Consider the following 19,975-nt stretch of genomic DNA (forward strand, 5'->3'; position numbering starts at 1 on the left):
ACGACGTCCCTGTAAAACGAAGAAGATTAAGTTAGAGCGACTGTTTGTGTTGTTGTATAATTATTAGTGAGATTATACCTGGTACTTGCAGATATCGTGGTCATTTTCATTGTCCAGTTCTACTTCTGAGTCACTGTCGTGGTCCAAGGGGCCTGAAAATATTACTGTTCATATGTTCAACTGAAATTTTTAAACTTGCAGATTTGTTCACATTCCTTATTCAACTTGAGATATTTTTTTCGCTTCATTTGTTACAAGAATTGTGCGCCACATATTATCCGTATCAATCTATGCTTTAGTTCGTTAACACAGAAGCTTTAAAATAAATTGTTGATTTGCTTTGGGAAACAAATCCTTTGAAAATAGTAATGGATAAAATAGTCAGAAGGAAAAAGAAATGAAAAAAAATTGTTTGAAATTTTAGCTTGAGAGGTGAATAATCAAAGTAGTATTGTTTTCTGACCTTCTTGCGAGATTCTGTTTTGGTTTTGGTAACTCTGTCTCTTGGACTGTGGGTGACTGCTTCCAACCTCACTCTCCGCTCTGGTCCTGGAAGTCACAGTGGTTGATTGGTTAGCAGTGTCCTCGTTGTCTTCCAGGGCACTGTCCCCCTCCCCACCTTCACTCTCTTCACCCTCGGCTGCAAATTATACATCCACGTGATCACAATTTAATTTCTAATTCATATATGGCTTTCCTTGACAATCTCTTTTTCAGCGACAATTTGTTCAGTTTTTCGGAGTCTTTCTGAAGGATTTGATTTTTTTTCATGAAAAGATGGACTTAAAGATCCCTTTTTAAGAACTCACTTATGTCAAGATTTGATACATGGATTCCTATAAAATGAGGTTAAATTGAAAATTGATCGTTTTCAAATCTTACCTTCCTGTCCCTCACCCTCTGCACCTGACTCCTCCCCCATTGATTCACTGCCCCTCCTACTCTCACCCAACTGTTCGTCATAGTTTTTCATCGTCAGCTCTTTCATGCTAAATGCATATCAAATCATGGTAATCGAAATAAGTACTTTTATACATTCTGCTAAGGAGACCCGGGTTCGATTCCCTCCCTGGTCCATTTTTTTGGTCCAGGTGTTGGCAACAAATTTGGAGCGTAGTTTGAAGTTTTTTGGAAACAGAAGCTACCCAAGATTTCAATAGTCAAATTAAAATTTATAAAACAGTTAACAAAAGCAGTAGGTTTATCAGATAAAACGTAAGCAGATTTAAGATGTCATATCTCGCTATTTCAGACCAGAAGTGAGATTTTGTTAAAGTATTTTCAAAATGAATAATTTTTTCTCCGTACGGAGTCTAGACGAAGACATAATTCCTTATGTCTTTCCTTATGTCTTTCCTTAATTTCAGTTATGCTTCTTAAAATAATTCTGAATTAGCGAGATATTGTTGAAAGGATCCCCACGATTAAAGCATTGGCAATTTTCACATTTTCTGGGAAAGTATAGAAAGGTCTATTGCTGAAACCAACTTCTGTATATATAAAAAAACTTGATGAAATACAAGAATGGCAACACTTGAACGGTCTACCTTATTACCTTTGACTCTTCGCAGGTGCATCTATGTTATTACAGAAGTTTGTTTCCATGAGTTTTTTCGGGAAGGTATGTCATGACTTACGCATATATTTGAGTGTTGTTACGCTGCCTGCAATTTGAAAGGAACTTAACCAGTTTAAGGACAAGTAATAATGAGGACATAATAACACAAAGATTGAAATTTTTGAATAGTTGTTCACGTTCATAAAGTTTTCGCTCATTTTTACGGTAAAGAATTGTCGAATAAATGTGTTGTTTCAATTCGCCTGAAGGCAGTCGGACGCCTTAATTAATATTTGTTTTTCGAATTTTGAAGATACGATCATTTTTATGGAAATTGGAAAAGAAATATGATTGGATACTTGGTATATTAACTGTGTCACTCTCTATAAAATAGGTGAACTGATAACAACTACCTTTTTAATTACTCAATAGTTGTCCACAACACAACTAAATGCATAAAAATGAGTCGTCTCCAAGTTAGAAAGCTTTTTTACTTTTTCGACACACTACATTGGTAGCTGAATTCTTTTCCAACCGTGATAGATTCAATTCCCAAACATGCCCGGCATGCCCAAACATATTTATAATTGATTGCTTTCAAACGAAGTTTGTAGCAATTATATTAGTCCTGTGATCTTTTTCAATGCGACTTTTTTGCTTGACAGATTTTTCGTCTGACCTATTTGACTTTTCGTCCGCAAAAACGGGATAAACAGGTAGCGCTCAGAGGGCATTAAGTGGCCGCGCAGCTCTCTTAGAGCCTGACACCTTACCGGAGGGGGCGGTTCTAAGTCTTAAAAGTTTGACCCCCACTCAGTCACACCCCCTCCTCCCTCCGGCACCCCGTGCCCCCTCCTCCAACCTGGCGATTTGGAACCCCTCTTGTCCTAGCTTTTTGGACTCCCAGTTCTCGTTCAACCCCCCCCCCCCCATTACCTAATTCCCCCACATCGCTTAGCCCCCGATTCAGCTCACCTCCCACCCCCCCCCCCCCTCAAAAAAAATGCTAGCATTCTTAAGCTCCAGTTGGCTACTACTTAAGCCAAACGCTCGCTTGTCGTTTGAGAGCAATTCGCCCAATTTTAGTCGTTTATGTTTTCTTATATTGAACAAGCTTTACTCTCTTCTTAGTTTCAATGGAGGTTAATTAAGCGAAGCGAATGACATCACAATTAGCATCGTTCCTTCTAAAAATGTTATCGGCAACTTTCAATGGCAATTTTTAGTACTGAATTGAACAAAAATAGCTGAATTGTCAAGTTTTCAGAGTTTTGGATACATTACTTAATTTCAGCATATTTTTATTAAAAAAAATAGTGCAATGGGACAAAAACTGGCTCTGGAAAAATTCTTAAAATTCTCAGATTAGTTTTAAACCTCGAAAAGCTCCCAAGTCAAAAGTCGCAAACTAAAATGTTCTAAAATATTGTAGCCTTATCGTATTAGAGCCTTCCATAACATTCCATAATTTTTCCAGAATAGATTCTCCTGTTCCCACGTTTGAAAGCATTTCATCTGACATTGGATCTATTCTGTTTGCAACCCCACCCCACCCCCCCCCCCCCCCCCAGAGTTTTTTACGCCACCCAGTTACAAATTATGTATTTTTTTATAGCACTTACTTTACGGTGTAAAAAATAGCACGTGCGCCTGGGGGGCGTAAAAAATATTAGCCCACTAAGCTGGGGGGGGGGGCAAAACAGAATAGATCCCTGACTTTAGTTTTTTTAATCTTATAAGGTTGTCGAAAAGTGTTGTAACGTTATTTTTTGTGGTTAACTTCAAACATTTTTTTAATAGGCGGGTTAGAGCTTTTGTTCGTTATTAGTTGTTTACACTGGATTTTGACAGACAAAAACGTATATTTTAAAGTAGCATTTAATCAAAAATAGGATATTACTGTTGGATCTTTTGGAGTGCTGCTGCCGCACGAACGAAAACGTCCCCCTCATTAGAAGTTTCTAGAAGTTTTTTCTTCTCCCTTCTAAGTGCCTCAAGTTTGGCCACTTCTGTGCGTCTGATCAAATCTCGCTTTGCTTTCAACATCTTCTGAGTTATCTCATCCTCCTGAAAAATAGGACAATCTGTTTGTGCGCACAAATATATACGGATGGATTGTATCCAATTTATCAGTTTTTTCTGTTCTAATGTCTTCAAGACTAAGTCGAAATCGCTTAAGCGAGTCGGTTGCAGTAATAGCTGGTCAACATAGGTCTAGAAAAGAAACCGCACGGAACCCCCACCTAATTTAAGATGGGAAATAAACCCCCGAGGAAATAAAATCCCATAAACCCCTAAATTAAAATTTCATATCAATTAACTCGGGCCTCTAAAGCATGGCTATGACCCATGAGGCATGGCCAAATGCGCATTAGCCAAGTGGGGCTTTATTACCATGGGAATATTTTTCTTTGGGTGTCTATTTCCTATCTAAAATTAAGGGGGGTGTTCCGCGTTTTTTCCCGAAACTGTGTCAACATATACTAGCAAGAAAGTTGTGTAAATTCTCAAAAGGAAAAATTTTAATTCGAATGGTTATGTTCTTTATTCTTGAAAATATTTGTGTAACTGGTCGCCTGATTTGCATAATGCTTCAATGCTTTTATACGTTTAAAACGAGTTGTAGGTTACGATGCAGCAATTCTGTTTTTTTTTTCAGATTGAGATGTGATAATGAGCAAGTCCAAAGGAACTGCAGCTTTAAAGAGTTTCTATGACGTAGTGATCAGTGGAGCTGGGATTTCCGGAGTGACATTAGCAGCCCTATTAAAGACCAGTCCTTTCTTTAAGTCTCGTTCTGTCCTTGTGTTGGACAAATCATTACCAAGTTAGTCGAGCAATCGTTTCTGGCTTATATAGTTGCTCTCAAACAAAGTTTGTGACAATTCTGGCCTTTCAGGTTCTCATTTAATAGCCAATCCGTGGCAGGAATCAAGTGTATTTTGAGCCAATTGAGTTTACACTTTGCCATTTAGTTGAAAATATAGCTTGGCATTATATTCAACCAAACTATCTTTAGTATTACCGAGAATCTGTCAAGTTTGCTTTTTAACCATGTTCTTTTGAACTTGTGGCCTTGTTCTCACATCTTGAAATGAAATGCATTGAATACTGGTGAAATTTAATGTTGCTTTTGAGTGTAAAATCTTTCAGATATTCTTCCCGCTTTTAAGTCAACGAGCAGCAACTCTTCAAACGATGTGAGGAATTATTCGAACAGAATTTACGCCGTGAACAAATCGTCCTTGGATGTTCTGAAGAGAACTGGTGCGTGGGAGGTAGTGTGTGATGACTACAGACACTGGCCTGCTTACCAGATGCAGACGTTGGATTCGAGATCCAGAAAAGGATTCACCACATTTTCCAGTGCAGATCCAGATGTAAGTATTGCAACATGTGCGTTTGTGAAAAGGCTTCTGGCTGCTTAAGATTGATTTTTTGTGCCTAAACTATTCCGTTTATATTTGGGATAAAATGAAACGTTCGCGGCCTATTTTTTTAAGAAAATGACAAGTGAGGTTATAGTGGTGTGCAATGAATAGGAGTCATGTCTATTTGAAACAAACAGAATTCGTGTTTTATTTTGATATTTTTCTTCAAGTGTCTTAATTGTTGCCCTGAAAAGTGATTTTTTCTGTTTGAATTATTCTGTTTCAAGTATTTTTTGACAAATAAAAACTTTGTTAAAGTGAACGACTCAAAATTGACCTGATTGGTTAATGGTTAAGATCGACAGAGTTCTCGTTGAGTTTCAAAAGATTTCATCACACCAAAACTTTGCTGTTTCAGGAACCGGTAGCTCATTTCTTGGAAAGTGAAGTTATAGTTTCAAGTCTACTTAAAACAATCGAAAATCATTCTTCGAATCTCGCAGAAAAATTCAGTTTGACTCAAAATTCGATCACGCAATTGAAGCAATATCCTGCGTCTGTTCAACTGACACTCGAAACAGGCGATCGTATTGAAACATGTCTTCTGGTAGGAGCAGAAGGCTTCAAATCGCAAGTGAGGAATTTGGCTCAGATGAAGTGGTTCAGTTATGACTACAAACATCATGCATTGGTGGGAACCATACATGTCGAATGTCCGGATGGAAACAAAGCGGCTTGGCAGAGATTTTTGGATTCAGGAAAAGATCTTTGCTTGTTTTTTGGATAATCAGAAACAATCGTAATGCTTCATTCATTGCATCGAATTTTGTTCTTTTTTTTATCATTTATCCCTGTGCATTGGTTTACTCCTTGAAATCCTGGTCGTAGCCGTTTTTAAATGAGAGTTTTGACCAACACAATTTGCTCATTTTTGGGGGGGTTCAAAGAGTTGGTTATCGCGTTTTTGAAGTTATACTAGCGCAGTAGTTTTTAATGTTAGAAATCTTTAACGCATTATTTTCTTAAGCGCAAACTCAATTTGCTGTTCGTTTTTTTTTTTGGGGGGGGGGGAGGAAGTTAAATTATTTTTTCCATCAGAAGACGTTACTGCAAATAATTAGAAACTGACCTGAGTAATCAGCAAAGATCTTTTTACAGGACCGATTGCTTCATTACCTCTAGACAGAAACACAGCTTCATTAGTGCTGTTTGCGGAAAAATCTAAATTGGACGAACTCGTTTCAAAACCCGAAAATGAAATAGTCCAAACCTTAAACTCGTACTGGACGCAAGATTTTGGTTACGATCCCAAGTTCGACGATGTTTTGGGAATTTTGTCAAAAGCAGTCGAGAATTTTTCAGGGTATCTGGACGTCCGCAATGAGGAACCGAAACCGCCAACTGTTACTGGAGTTCAAAAGACGACGCTGGCGACATTTCCTGTTGGGTTTGGTCACGCTGTGCATTATGTGAAACCAAGTATTGCACTAGTTGGCGATGCAGCACATAGAATTCACCCTCTTGCAGGCCAAGGGGCTAATTTGAGTCTCCTTGACTGCGATATTTTGTTCAACCAGTTGGAAAAAGCTGTAAGAATTGGAGAAAACCCAGGAAAATGTTCGTATTTGTTGGAGTATGAGCGACAAGCTCAGACGCATAACGTGCCAACTCAGTTGTTTTGCGATTTGATTTATAGGTTGTACGGAAAGTCTAATTCTCCTGCTGTAATGTTACGAAGTTTGGCCTCGTTTGGGGTGAATAATTTGGGCGTGTTAAATAGTGCTTTTGTTCAATGGGCCTCAAGTGCTAATAACTCTTTTGCAAAGATGGCCTCGAACAGGCAGTGATTTTGTTTTTCGAGATGATTTGGACATCCTTTATAAATATTGATTAGCTAACTCGAATTTAGTTTCAATGCTATTGGTTTTTAAATGGATGTACTGCAGCGGAGTGTGGAATCTCTCTACTTCGTCATTTTGAACATTTTCCACAGGAATTTTCGTCGGGAATTTTTTCCTCTCTCGCGTAGTATTTCAATGCTACGTCGAAATCTTTATTTTTGGTCGCTTACTAATTTTAATGACCTAATAAGAGGTGCTACTTTACATTGCAATTAATACCTGGCATTATGTGAGTTTAAAAGAAGCGGTCTTGTTTAACTCGGGGTTGTACGTCAATTTTTTTGGCAGAAACAGTTGGGTTGTTATTCAAGTAAGCGAACGTTCGAAAAACGCCACAAACGTGCAATTGAGCATCAACGTGCTCGTTTGAATGTCAACGTTTTCTCCATTAAGTTTTCATTCATCATTTTTTCTACATGTTTTAAGTTTGAAGTTTGACCTTTGAAAGAACTCTAATTTGTGGCTTTTGAAACGTTCGCTTATTTCAACTTTATGGGACCCGCTATATTATAACCTGTAAGAATTCACTGATGCTGGGTGGTCTGTCCATGATGGGTTTCATCTTCCTAATTGGGGTAGACTGTTCGTGTTCCTCACTTGTTTTCACGTCCAGGTGTGTCTCCTCCTCTTCTGAAGTCTCATTGTCCAAATGACCTCTGGAATCATCTCTGTTTGATGGGCCCCCTCGGTTGTCTAGAAAAATAGAGTTAAGAGTTTAAACCATGTTATAGTCAAAGTTTCATTGACCCTGAGGCAAGATCTAATAAGCTGAGAACAGATATTTGATTTATTAATTCAATATAAGCTTGGGCTAATAAAGGAAGCGTAGAAGCAAGAGATAGGATTATAATAGGGTTTACAATTTCGAGAGCTTAAAGCAAGTTGTTGTAACTGTGTAGCATTCAGGATTTTCAAATTTCTGGATGTCAAGATACTGATTCGAATCCAGTATTGCATCATGTTGCACCTTAAGAAAAACAAATCGAAAAAGTATTTGTTTTAGATATGAAATCAGTGCTGATAGACTGTTAAGTTTATGACTAATGATATCCAAACTTCAACCCATCCTAATTAACATCGAAACCAATGAGATCTCTGGCTAACTGTACACTCTAAATTTCAACTTAAACGTCAATTAAGAAAAAGCCTCTCCCATTACGCTCGGGCCGGCAAGTTAACTCCTATAGACATGCATTGATATGAGAAAAGATTGGATTGTTCTTAGCGATTAATCTACTGGCTTTCAATTTGATTGTATTCACAGAACCATTTTTGAGGACCATCAAACTGTTCTTGGCAAACAAATTATAGCAATTGTTTAATAAAAAATACATACTGATGCGGTTCATAAACTTTTTATGGTAAGTTCGGTACCATAAAAGTAAAATACAGAAATTTTATGCACAGAAACGTTTTAGAACTGCAGGTGGCCCCACCAGGAGTGTTTGTCTGCCAAACTCGTTGTATGTTTAGTAAGTTGTCATAAAATCCATATATAGCGTTTTATGATTGATAAGTTTCTTTTATTGTGGTCAACCAGGGAAGGGAGTTATTTAAAGCTTTTATTTGACAAAAACCTTTGACAATTGTGCCTCTCCGTGAAGCATTGTATTGAGCTCCATCTCCGCTACCAGCCTGACCGTCACTTTGTTGACTTGTTTTGTTCATTGGACTGTTGTTGTTGTTTGTTTCACTCTCTCGGAAGAATATAGGGATGCGGAAAGGGAACAGGAAAGCGATCAGGACCTTAACAGAACACTTTTTCATTAAAAAAGTTGACTACCTATGATTGTGGTTATCTTTATTTCTTTTAGATTCCCTTTAACTTAATATACGAATGTTTAAGTCAAAGTTTCTTGCCCTTTCTGAACAATTGTCAGTAAGAGGAAAAATCGCTTCTTCAGCTATCAAAAAATCAACGAGTATTTGAAATGTTCATTGTTTTCGTTGGGAATAAGTGAATTTATAAGTGAATAAAGGTCAGCTTTACCCAAGGCTTGGGTCAGCAATCCCAAGGACAAGTTTTAGTTCGATGTAGTTTTGAGAGATTTTGGGTTATTGGGTATATGAGTTTGACATATAATAGAGTTAGGGTGAGTGCGCAGTACCTCTGGTTTCATGAAAGTATGAGCCTCAATAGTAGTGTTAGTATGGATACCTGTTGGAGACTGGCTCTGAGTCCCCCCTTCCACATACCATCTATGGCCACTTGCATCAGAGGGTGTGCTATGATCTCCTTCGCTTCCTATTACACAAATAACATGAACAGAAGAGATCATACTGTAATTGACTCTGATCAGAGATACTATGGCTATGTTCAGAAATAAAATGGTTCATAGAAGTATCAATGCTTCAGAACTAGCCACACTGGTCAGAGATGATGACAATTCTGATCATAGTTGTAGTGACTACTCCATTGAGTTATCTAACAATGGTTACAATGAGGCACTTACTATGAAGGCAGAGAGATCCATGACTGTGACCCTTCCAAATGCTCTGTACTTGTACGTAACCAGCTGTTGTGCCATCTGTTTGTTTACCTGAAGTAGAGCATATTTGGCCATCATGGAGAAATAGTCTTCCCTCTACACCCCCCATAATGAAAAAAAAAATAGAAACTTGATGTATCCTTACGTTTGAACAAGGCGTCCTTGCTAGACTCCTTCAAGGCGTCACTTGACAAGGTTTTTAAAAGTCTATTGATGGCGGGTCAGATTTGAGTGTTTGCATTCATTTTATAGCATGTGTTCAGATTGCAAAACCAATTGGTAATTATGACAATGTTTCTAGAGTACTACTGCCATTATGCATACGAAAACACACATTAGTTGGATTATGAAAATGACATAGTACATAGTTGGATTATGAAAAAAATTACTGCTCATGATTAGAAACTGGGAATGGGGAATAATTAAAAGTGGAATTTCGTTAACTCATTTTATATGGATAATTAGATAAAATGAGATGTATTTTGTGGTGTCGAATACAAAATGACTTCAGGTCTTTGTATTTTGACACAGGTTTTGGTCATTGTGATGTAAACGTGTGTATAGTACCTGCCAGCTGAGTTCGATCATCTCGATTGCGAGTTGTGCGAAGTAGACAGAGTTCTCTGCCATCTCTTGTCTCGTCTCCTCGTCCCTGGCAGGTAGAGCTCTCCTGTGTGCCTCCCACAGGCGTGAACTGATCAGAGCCATCATCAGAGGTGACTGAAATAGTAATTTGGTGCATTAACAGTCCAATCAAAACTGATCTGTAACACAAAACAGGGCTAACTTCGAGTAAAAATTCAAGGTCTCAGCTCAGATGAAAAAAATGTCTTTGAAAAAAATGCATTACTGACGTAGTGCTCCGATTTCGTTTCAAATTTGGTGTGCGTCGGAATCTTCTCTTTTGTGTTTTCCTGAAAGTCGATGATGACCTTTCTTCCTTTCTTAGTTTCTCTTTTTGCTCTTTCGTACTCTCATAAAGCTGATCTGTCTACATAATTTAATGTCTAAAATTTAAAAAGCATTTGATGACGTATTTCATTTCAGATTAGAAGACATGGTATCGTTACTAAATCCAACTGAGATGACCTTTTCTGTCAAGTTTGACAGTTCTGTTTTATGCACATACCTCCTCAAACAATTTGCAGCACAGAACCTAAACTTGACCTCAGAACCTGTTAACTCAATACCAGATTGGGAAGGGAATTTTTCCATAGTGGACAACGATTCAGACGACAGATTTGGAACCCTTTCTATGAAGCTATCGTCCGTCCAGGAAAATAAAAGTAGCGAACGCCAATATTCTGTTGAGTTAGCCTCGTCTTCTAATTTTGTCAAAAATGGCATCGAGTCTAAAATGGCAGAACTTAATGGTCATACCAATTCTTCAAAAGTTTCCTCAGATCCACCAATTTTAGCTAATCCAGTTGTTTCCGAGCCAGCATTTACCTCACAACAATCAAGCAAAACCTTAGAACAACCGATGGCAATTTCGCAAAACTGTGGAAAAGGATCACCTTCAAAAACTGCTATTTTGGAACAGATGAACGATTCGGAAAAAATTAACGTGCCTTCAGTGCAATCCTATGACTTAAACGCCCAATCGTCCAGCTTAGCTGAAAACTCCATCGACTCTGTAGAGTCTATAATTGCAATGTCCACCCAAACAGCACTGTCAAACAATGTCATTAATCTGTCCAGCGATACAACTAAATCCGTATCTTCAGGTCCAGTAAACACCTCAGAACTCACGACCCCATTAAATCTGACTTCGGTACCAAACTCAGAACCGAGCTCCAGAAACGTTCCAGTTATTACAAAAAGAAAGACTCTTGAAATTCCCCGAGTTGTGCCAGAAAGCACAGTTATTACCAACAAATTACAAATTCCAGCCGCAATGGTTAAGCGAGAATCATACGAAATCTCGGAACCTTTGGGGTTTTCAAGTATATACGAGAACCGATTAAACCTTGAATCGGAGAAGTTTCAAATTAATGACGACGCCTTTCTTTGCGAACCTACCTCGACCTCTAGATTAGATGCAAGACTTTCGCCTAACAATTTGTCACCTGAACCATTTTTTGGTTCCTTTTCCGACCTCGATAGCTTTGACGACACAATTGACGACGAAGACTTTCTACTGCCCTCTAAAACTTCGACATTTTCTCAGCAAATTAAAAATTGCACCTCAGAACAGCAAAAGAATTCAGCTAGCCAAATTTTAGGTCAGCCAGCGGAGGCGCAAAGTTCCAGAAGGCATCCAATGAATTATGACACACAAGTTAACCCGCAAGAATTCCGATGCAAGCTATGTAAGTTTCAAACTAGCAAGCGAACGTACTTACTAAACCATATCCGAAGAAACCATTTTGGTGTTACAGTCGGATGTACATTGTGTTCTTATTCCTCGAAATGGAAGCAAACTATGAAGTTGCATTACATGAAAGCGCACCGATTAGACGAAGAAACAACAAAGTCACTATTAGACCTGGCTGTTTTTCACCCGCCACCTTTTGGAGCTCATGAGAAGAGAAAAGATAAGACAGTAGAAGTGAAAGTAAAGCAGTGCTAATAATCAAAAAATCCCCAAGTTTACCCAATTAGTTTTAACCTTTCTGTGTGAACAAATCTGTTTCGCATTAATAAATACAGGTCTCGCACGGCAAAAGCGACTTAAGGAAAGCTGGAATTGGAATATTTTTAATCGAAAGTTCAATTTATGAAAGCATTGTAAAATGAAAAGGTTGATTTTTCAATGTCAAATTTTGGATTTTTGTAATTTAGGATTAAGTTTGCACAGAAAATTATTTACGTCATGAATCAAGAATTTATCATGATAAACTTTTAAAAAAAGTGTGATTTTTTGTCAGAAAATTATTATCTGTTCCAAAAAGTTATCTGTGTTTATTAATGCGACATACATTGTCCTGCAGAATTTAAAGCCTTCGTTTGCAACTCAATTATAAACTATTGCAGTTTGATTCGAATTGACCGTAGCAGTAACCTCTGTTGCTTTCGAGTGAGTTTTGCTAAAAAAGTATTGTTTGTATATTCTATCTATAGTATAAATAGTGTCCATAGTAGCTACTATCATCCCTTGTGTTTGTATTTGAATATTAATTAATTCACACTTTGATCAAAATATTTTTTTCTCTTTTAATTCTGTTCGGCGGATTGTGGATTGTTTTAAAGCTGTGCTGAACTGCTAAAATAGTCATGAGTTATTGTAAACCCGGGATACAACAAAAGTCGTGTAATACAAAGCTTTATTTATTTTTATTAAACTTAATTGTTTCCCCTCTTTTTTTTTGGGGGGGGGGTATGGGGTTTATTTATGGAGCTACCCATATGGAACGGTAGGGTACTTAGATCTGAACGCTGAACGGAAAAGACCTAGTCGATAAATTGTCAAATGAATTTGACTCTTACGGGTACAAAATTTTGAACTTCAGGTGAAAATGGACTCACAATCAACGGAGATTACTTTTGCGATCAGTTTGAGAAATTCTATCTTCTGCCAGTTGTACGAGCTTGCAAAGCTACAGCAACAAAAGCCAACCAGTTCAAATTTTGACACCAGAAAAGAGAAACAGTTTTCGATTATTGACGATGCTTCGAATGACAAATTAGGCACTATTTCTATGAAGGTTGTTCACCCAAACGAAAGCGGACATTCAAGTGAACAAAGTAAATTGTCCATTGGAAACTATTCACCTGGAGGCAATTATGTGACGGAGTTTTGCCGAGGTTCTCCCGTTAAGAGCAATTTGCCTAATTTTGACCCAAGTAAAGAGTTGGATCTGTTGCGGAACGGGTATTTTGCGACTAAGGACAACCCAACAACGGTTCCCTCAAACTTTGGTTCTCTTGCGGGTTGCAGCGACAATTCCAAGCCGTGCAGATTTTCAAATTTTTGCGCTGGAAATTGCTCTCATAACGTTAACGTAAACCCAAATCTACTCCCAGAAGTTCCGCGACAAAATAATAAATCTAATAAAAACTCCGAAAGATCGCAAACGGCCCCGAGAACCCCCGAAAGCTCCAAGTATTTCAGTTTAGACAATCGCTCATTTTGCAGACCCCCGGGGCATACACCTACACCGCCGAAGAAGAAACGATGGAATCGGTACACGGGCGATTTTCAATGTCCTCAATGTGAACACAAAACTACCAGAAAACAGTACCTCCTGGATCATATGCTCAACACGCATTCAAACATGTTTTTAAACTGCAATTTGTGCGCATTCAAGACAAAACGGAAAACGAATTTGCAGTTGCATTATTCGAGAATTCATAAGAAGAACGCAGAAGAATCGAAGGAAATTGTAAGCAAGACTAAATTCGTAGATCGCTCAACCGAAACAACCGTCCTTACTGAAGTGAAAACTGAGAAAAGTGAGGAAATATTCTCAGTTCGCAATATTTTGAGAAATCCGAAAATTTTAGAACCTGAGAAACAGGACGCTAACAGTGATCTCGGTCAAACTCAAAACTCAGAAAGTCACAATTTGAACAATTTTTGCAATAATCCAGAAAGCGGTAATGCTATCGGACCTAGTCAAAGTGTTAGTGAACTTCCGAATTTAGTGAATTTTTGCCAGAATCCGTCAAATGATAACGCCAAAAATGTGAATAATGGTGATCAAATTAAAACAGAAAGTGATCATGCCGCTAATTTGAACAACTTCTGCAGTCTTCCTGAAAATATTGACCCTAAAATTCAAAATACTCCAACTACTTCTAACATTGCTACTTCTGTCCAGAGTCAGTCAAGTTTGGCAGCTGCCGGGAGTACTGTTGGGACAAATTCAGGAATCGATAATTCTGGGGAGCCTTTCGATTTTGACGACATTTTGGGAGTTAGCGGAAGTGCATGCACAATTAATACGTCCATTTCAGAACTTTTTGCCTCAATTACCGAAGAAAATTTGGATAAGACTTAATATTTTTTTAGAAAAAAAACAAATTTTAGTGATAACTTTTCAGGCTAAATTTCTAAGCAATGCTTCTAAGTTAATGTATTTGTGGCGTTTTGTATCCTTTTTAAATGCGCAGTTTTAGATGCACTTGTATTGTCCGTGATTTTATGCTAAATTATTAATTAATTTCTATTCGTATTAAATCCTTCAAACAGAAATATGGATCCGTATTTTTGTGAGGATTAATTTCAGAGCGATATACACTCTATTTGCCAAAATTCGATAAAGCTGAAAATCGTAGGTTAACTGAATTCATTTCATTGCCGATCTGGGGTTTAAGGATTTGGGATGTAGTTAATGATCGCTTATGCCCGCAATCAGGTCATTTTCATGGAGAAATTAAAATCTTGATCAATATTTTTTCAGTCATTTAATGATGGCGTCCAATTTTCCAGAATTGACATTTTCTGTGCGTTTCGACTGTTCAATGCTGGCCAAGTACCTTCTAACTCATATGGCTGTACAGAAATCAGATTCGCTGTCGGAAACAGTGTTCCCTGATTGGGAAAACTCGTTCACAATTGTGGAAAATGAGTCTTGCAGTAAATTTGGCACATTATCCATGAAGATGTCTTCTGTTGCATTTGAGGAGAGTGGCAGTACATCGAGTGGAGTGGAGATTGTGGGAGCAGAGAATGTTGCTAATGGGAGTATTATTGGTAGGCCATATTAATTATTCACATACTTGTGTTTGTATTTTTTGAAAAAATAATGAAAGCTGTTTTTCGTCTATTTGACTAATTTTCCAGGAAGATGTTCAGAAAATTTTTTAATTGTATTGTTGTTTTTGCTTGCAATTATTTGGCAGCTTCTGATATTAAATTTTTCTTCGGATAAAATTTTCATAATGTTATTCCTCATGAAGTATTAGGAAGCATTTTAACTGCAGATTATACGTTGCCATTTCATCTGGTCTTAAATTGTAGAGGTGTTTTTAATGGTATTTTTTTGCAATTTTTGGAAACGGAATTGATGACCACGCTAAAGTATTCTGTTAGATGCTGTTAGATGTAGTTTTCCGATTTTATCCGATCACTTACAAAACAAGAACAATATCTGTTGTTAACACTACAAAAATAACGGTTTTTGGCCGCGCTACTTTTTTGCTACATAACTTAATTTTACTTTCGGTACATTTTGTTTAGCAGTATTGGATGAATGGAACCATCGCTTAAATTATTCGATTTTGTTTGATCTGCCTTTGTCATTTAGTGGTATTGCTTTCTGAAGTTGTCGACGCTGCGAGTAGCTTTGGAATGTTTTCCGGCTCTTCTTCAAGTATGTTGCTCAGGTTAAAATTGGCTTTTGTTCATGTATTTGTACGTTTTTTGGCCCTGTTGTTTGTGGCGTCATTTCTCACTTACTGGTGAGTGTTTTTGCTCATTTGCGTGATCAATTGTTTGGTCGCACATTTTTTACCTCACTTTAATTCATTTTTTCTCCCTTTTATTGGATCAATTAAGGCCAACTAAGGATTTCTACTCTCTCTAATTTTGGGATATATATTAAGGCATCTGTTAAGATTGTTAAGTTATGCAAACTAGTTAAAGTTAAGGTAATCAAGAAAAAACTGATTTTTCATTTAGTTTGTTTTTACACGAAGCCTTTAAAAACTAGTTGAAGGTACGTTAATCAAGAAAAACTGAGATTTCTTGTGGTTTGTTTTTAGTTTGTATTTGAGGCCACATGTTTACAAAGCATTCGCAGCTTTTTGCTTGGTGGCCGATGTTATTGCATCCGAAATACGTTAGGGTGGGGTAGGGGCCACGCCAGGTCTTAAAGCAGTATCCTACCTGTATATAAAAGAAAAAAAATATTGAAGTTCTGATTCCATTGGTCGAATTTCCGTAATTTCTTACCGTGCGGCCAAGAGCAAAAGTGGGAGCAAAATTGTTTTGGTGAAGTTTTTCAATTAGATTCTTCTTCATGGGTTTTTGGTCAAATTTTGGGTTCCATTTTGCGCATATTTTATTTTTTTTTGCTGTATTTTTTGTGTAAATTTTGCTTCTTTATTCATAAGGTTAAAGTGAAATGATTTTAGTTGCGGTCTGGTCCCTGGAAATGGTTACCATTTTTATGGATTTTCTAAAAAATTTTCGCACAAATTTCTCCTTTTTTTCTTAATAGAAACCTTTGTCTGTCGTCAAAAATCAAAATAATTGTATTACGGGGTTTTTGGCGCCAAGTTTAACAGTACTTGAAATAATTTGAAAACTTAGAAAAACAAGGTTTATAAACATTTTTTTAATTGTTTGCTGCTCGCCAAAACTGTTAACACATGTCCCCTAGACCACTTTCCATCATTTTGATTTTTTGGGGCTTAAAAAGAACATATAATTTGAAAAATTTTGAAATTTTATTACTCTGATCAACATTTTGTATGCTTTCGAGAAAAAAAAAATACACGGGCATCTATGTCGGGCTTGCACCGCATCATGCCCCAACCGAAGGTCATAAACTGATTTCCAGTCTTCATATCATTTTGCCATCCTTGAAAGACATCGTTTTGCTGAGTTCATTGCGTACTGAAGTTTAAAATACGACTACCATTTTTCATTTATTTCTTTACTGAAATATTGAAAAAGGGTATCGCCTGCGCGGACAATTTAGTGAGACATGGCACTCAGGGGGGGGGGGGGGGAACTAATGAGACTAGGAGATGAATTGTTCAATTTTAAAAAAGTATTCACGAAGACGCAGGCAGATAAACGCAATACTCACTGAAAGAAATTGTAAAAGCCGGTGGTACTTATTGATGCGTAAGTTGTTTAGGTGATATAATGACGTCAAACGAACTTCTAGACCAATCGAATGTACAAGATGGCATCGGAGGGGGCGTTTACTGCAAAAAGAATCTGTTTGCCAGCCAAAAAAGTTCGCAACATCCCACAGAACAGGTATGTTACTTGGGTAATGTGCTCACAGCTGAAAATGGAATGGTGGGCTAAATTTACTTCAGCTTTATAAAATATTATAGTTATGATAAGTAGGGAGGGGGTGGTGATCTGTGGGATCTAACCTCATCAATCTGGGGTCTATTTTGGAAAATTTCCTAATTTGGTAACTGGATGCCTCAAGATTGCGTCTGGTCACAGTCAATTCGATCAATTTTTAAATAAAACAAAAAAAATAAAACGTGGCACTGGGGACTTTTGACCCGTTTTCCAGTGCTGCAGCTGTTTTTGGGCTTTAGTTGAAATCTGACTAGGATTGTAAAAATTTTGCCATTTAGGGTACCTAATTTGGCACAAACTTTGACACCTAACTCCATTTTTCTCGCAGAAAAAGGCTATGACCAGACTTTTGTGCATTCATTCGTGGTGTTTCCAGTCCTGGTAGTTATCAACGCACAACCCCCCCCCCCCCCGGTGCGTTCATTTTGGTCTGGATATATCGAGTTTTGGTCCGAGACTTCAGCCTGGGTAGTTGTGACGCTGGTAATCGTAATATCTTGTGATTTTTAAGGGCGATTTTTACGAAGTGGATCCGCCGGCCAGTGTATCAATTTCAGAGGATTTCAATTCCGCTCCTTCCAGCGAACAACCAGAACAAGGTACGCTCATCGAGAGAATGAAGCAAGAACACCAACAGCAACCTGTGATTGACCATGGAGAAAGCCCAGAGCATAAAAGTTACGAGACAGCAAGTGTTTCTTCTTACGATAACATTCTGAATGAAATGCATCAATCAATTGACACGATGTTTGAAGAGTCTTCTCTCGGAGCCCATAGCGCGGTTGCTCAAGGGATAATTTCCCATTTTGCATCGCCTGTTCACCAATTGCCCTCCCCAATGGGTTCGTTTTCATCAACGTCGGGAACTATAACTGTCATGCCTGCGGTTCCGGAGATTACTGGCAAGAGAACTCGCCTGCATGTTGTTGGAATGCTTCCGCAGCCTATGACTACTAGAAAGCGTAACAACTCGGGCTCCGGGAAAACTCCAGCTCCCACGGGCGGGAAGAAATCAAACAATTTTATTGCAACCACTGCAAATTCAGAAATTACACCAGGAGAGTTTGGGTGTCATCAATGTGCATATCGGACTACAAAAAAGCATTTACTGTATCAACATATACGGAACAGTCATTCAGATCTGGTTGTTTGCTGTCAGTTATGTGAGTTTACAACTCGACAGAAACATGTTATTGAGAAGCATTACATCTCGAAGCATCAACTTGACAGTGAAACTGCTTTAGCTTTGAGAAAGAGTTCCAAATTTGAGGTCAAAGTCAATAACAGTGATAGTGCGGCGACAAACAACAATATCAACTCGAACAGTTTTGGGGGGACAGAAAATGAAAACAGTATGAATAATTCCGACGCAATTAAAAGTCATAATGAGTTTGTTGATAACAATATATATAGTTCTGAAGAGAACGCAAATGATAATAACAGTGGCTACAATGATACCAGTATTTCTGATGCTACAAAAAGTTATAGCGAAAACAAGAGCATAAGCTCTCAAGGAACAACGATCGGTGAGAATGTTGGCGATCATGATAGCGAAAATACAGTCATGGCGACCAATAGCAATGATGAGAATCGTGAACAAAGAAACCAGCAAAATGATTCCCAAATTTTGGGAAGCCAATCTACAGAGTCGTCTGCAGATGTGCCATTTATAAGCGAGTATTTTAACCAGCCGACAACGTCAATGACCACCTTGACAGATGATACGAATAACTCAAATAACGATATAAGTCGTGTTACAGGTAATGGTGATAAGTTGGTTGCTGCTACCACGGTGCCTATAAGAACCAGTGCTCGGAACAAAACTCCGCGTTGCTAGAATTGTTTTGAATGTAAACATTGGTGATCTGTCATTTCATGTTTCGCAGTTTTATTATCGTTTTGTAGTTTTTGTAAGGTTTTTGTGAATTTCAAATAAAGTGTTATTGTAATTAATTGTTAAATATTTGATCTTTTTCATATGAGATTTATTACAAGTTACTGAGCGTTACTATGAGGAATTTGGAAAAATGTTGGAACGTGGCAATAGCTTTTTTCATAATTTTTAATGCCATTCTTTTCTTTTTTAAAAATATTTTAGAGCTTTTAGCTTGGATTGTTGTAGTGCCTGATCATTTTGATATCAACGAATGCTGGTTAATTCACGTGGTTTCAAATCTCCGTTTATTTTTTGCCTTTTCGTGCCTGCCATTCTTAGCAACTAAGAGCTTTCTTGGATATGTGATTGTGAAACATCAATCTCAACATGGCAATCTCAACTCTCAATTATTTCAACTGATTGGTAAAAGTGGTGTCCAGCTTTTTAACCCCTATTTATTTAACCCCCCCCCCCCCCCCCTATCATTTAACCCCGATTTATTCACCCCTCTATCATTTATCTGTAATGAAATAGGGGTTAAATGATATGGGGTTAAAATATGCAAGGTTAAATGAATTGGGGTGAAAAGTAGAAACGGTAAAATCATATCTAGTAATCTATTTCGATGGGTATACAGATTTGGCGGAGTATAATACTGACATAGAATATAGCATCTTTTTGAAAACAGCCTGATAATCGTATGAAGAGCTATCTGAGAGATGAGAGCACCATATGCCAATGAAAAGTCTAAATCCGTATCGATGAAGTGATTTAAAATCTGATGTTCCGACCACTCAAATGGCAAAAGTACAAAGATTGGACACTTGAAATATGTATAATGTAAACG

At 37.7% G+C, this 19,975-nt stretch overlaps 3 protein-coding genes across 3 annotated transcripts in view; 2 read left to right on the plus strand and 1 right to left on the minus strand.

Annotated features, from left to right (window-relative positions):
• Positions 1–19,975, minus strand: part of LOC142350494 (uncharacterized) — a 169,801-nt gene that overhangs the window by 8,493 nt on the left and 141,333 nt on the right. The window contains exons 18-27 of the mRNA XM_075402344.1: positions 9,887–10,039; positions 9,284–9,370; positions 8,989–9,075; positions 8,408–8,576; positions 7,345–7,523; positions 3,459–3,625; positions 1,638–1,664; positions 883–989; positions 464–640; positions 79–152 (exon numbers count right to left, since the gene is read on the minus strand). Of these exons, the coding sequence (XP_075258459.1) occupies positions 79–152; positions 464–640; positions 883–989; positions 1,638–1,664; positions 3,459–3,625; positions 7,345–7,523; positions 8,408–8,576; positions 8,989–9,075; positions 9,284–9,370; positions 9,887–10,039 (1,227 nt within the window). The remainder of the gene's footprint in view (positions 1–78; positions 153–463; positions 641–882; positions 990–1,637; positions 1,665–3,458; positions 3,626–7,344; positions 7,524–8,407; positions 8,577–8,988; positions 9,076–9,283; positions 9,371–9,886; positions 10,040–19,975) is intronic.
• On the plus strand, positions 4,191–6,849 carry LOC142351131 (ubiquinone biosynthesis monooxygenase COQ6, mitochondrial-like). Its single transcript, XM_075403226.1, has 4 exons — positions 4,191–4,385; positions 4,712–4,938; positions 5,348–5,684; positions 6,085–6,849. Exons 1-4 carry the CDS (start codon positions 4,232–4,234, stop codon positions 6,774–6,776), a joined length of 1,410 nt encoding a protein of 469 aa, XP_075259341.1. The 5' UTR covers positions 4,191–4,231; the 3' UTR covers positions 6,777–6,849.
• LOC142351172 (uncharacterized) lies at positions 14,643–19,220 on the plus strand. Its single transcript, XM_075403293.1, has 3 exons — positions 14,643–14,957; positions 17,071–17,195; positions 17,764–19,220. The coding sequence occupies exons 1-3, from the start codon at positions 14,672–14,674 to the stop codon at positions 19,087–19,089; spliced, it is 1,737 nt and encodes a 578-aa protein (XP_075259408.1). The 5' UTR covers positions 14,643–14,671; the 3' UTR covers positions 19,090–19,220.

The sequence above is a fragment of the Convolutriloba macropyga genome, chromosome 12, assembly GCF_964194025.1.
Source record: "Convolutriloba macropyga chromosome 12, txConMacr16.3, whole genome shotgun sequence".
NCBI lineage: Eukaryota > Metazoa > Xenacoelomorpha > Acoela > Convolutidae > Convolutriloba > Convolutriloba macropyga.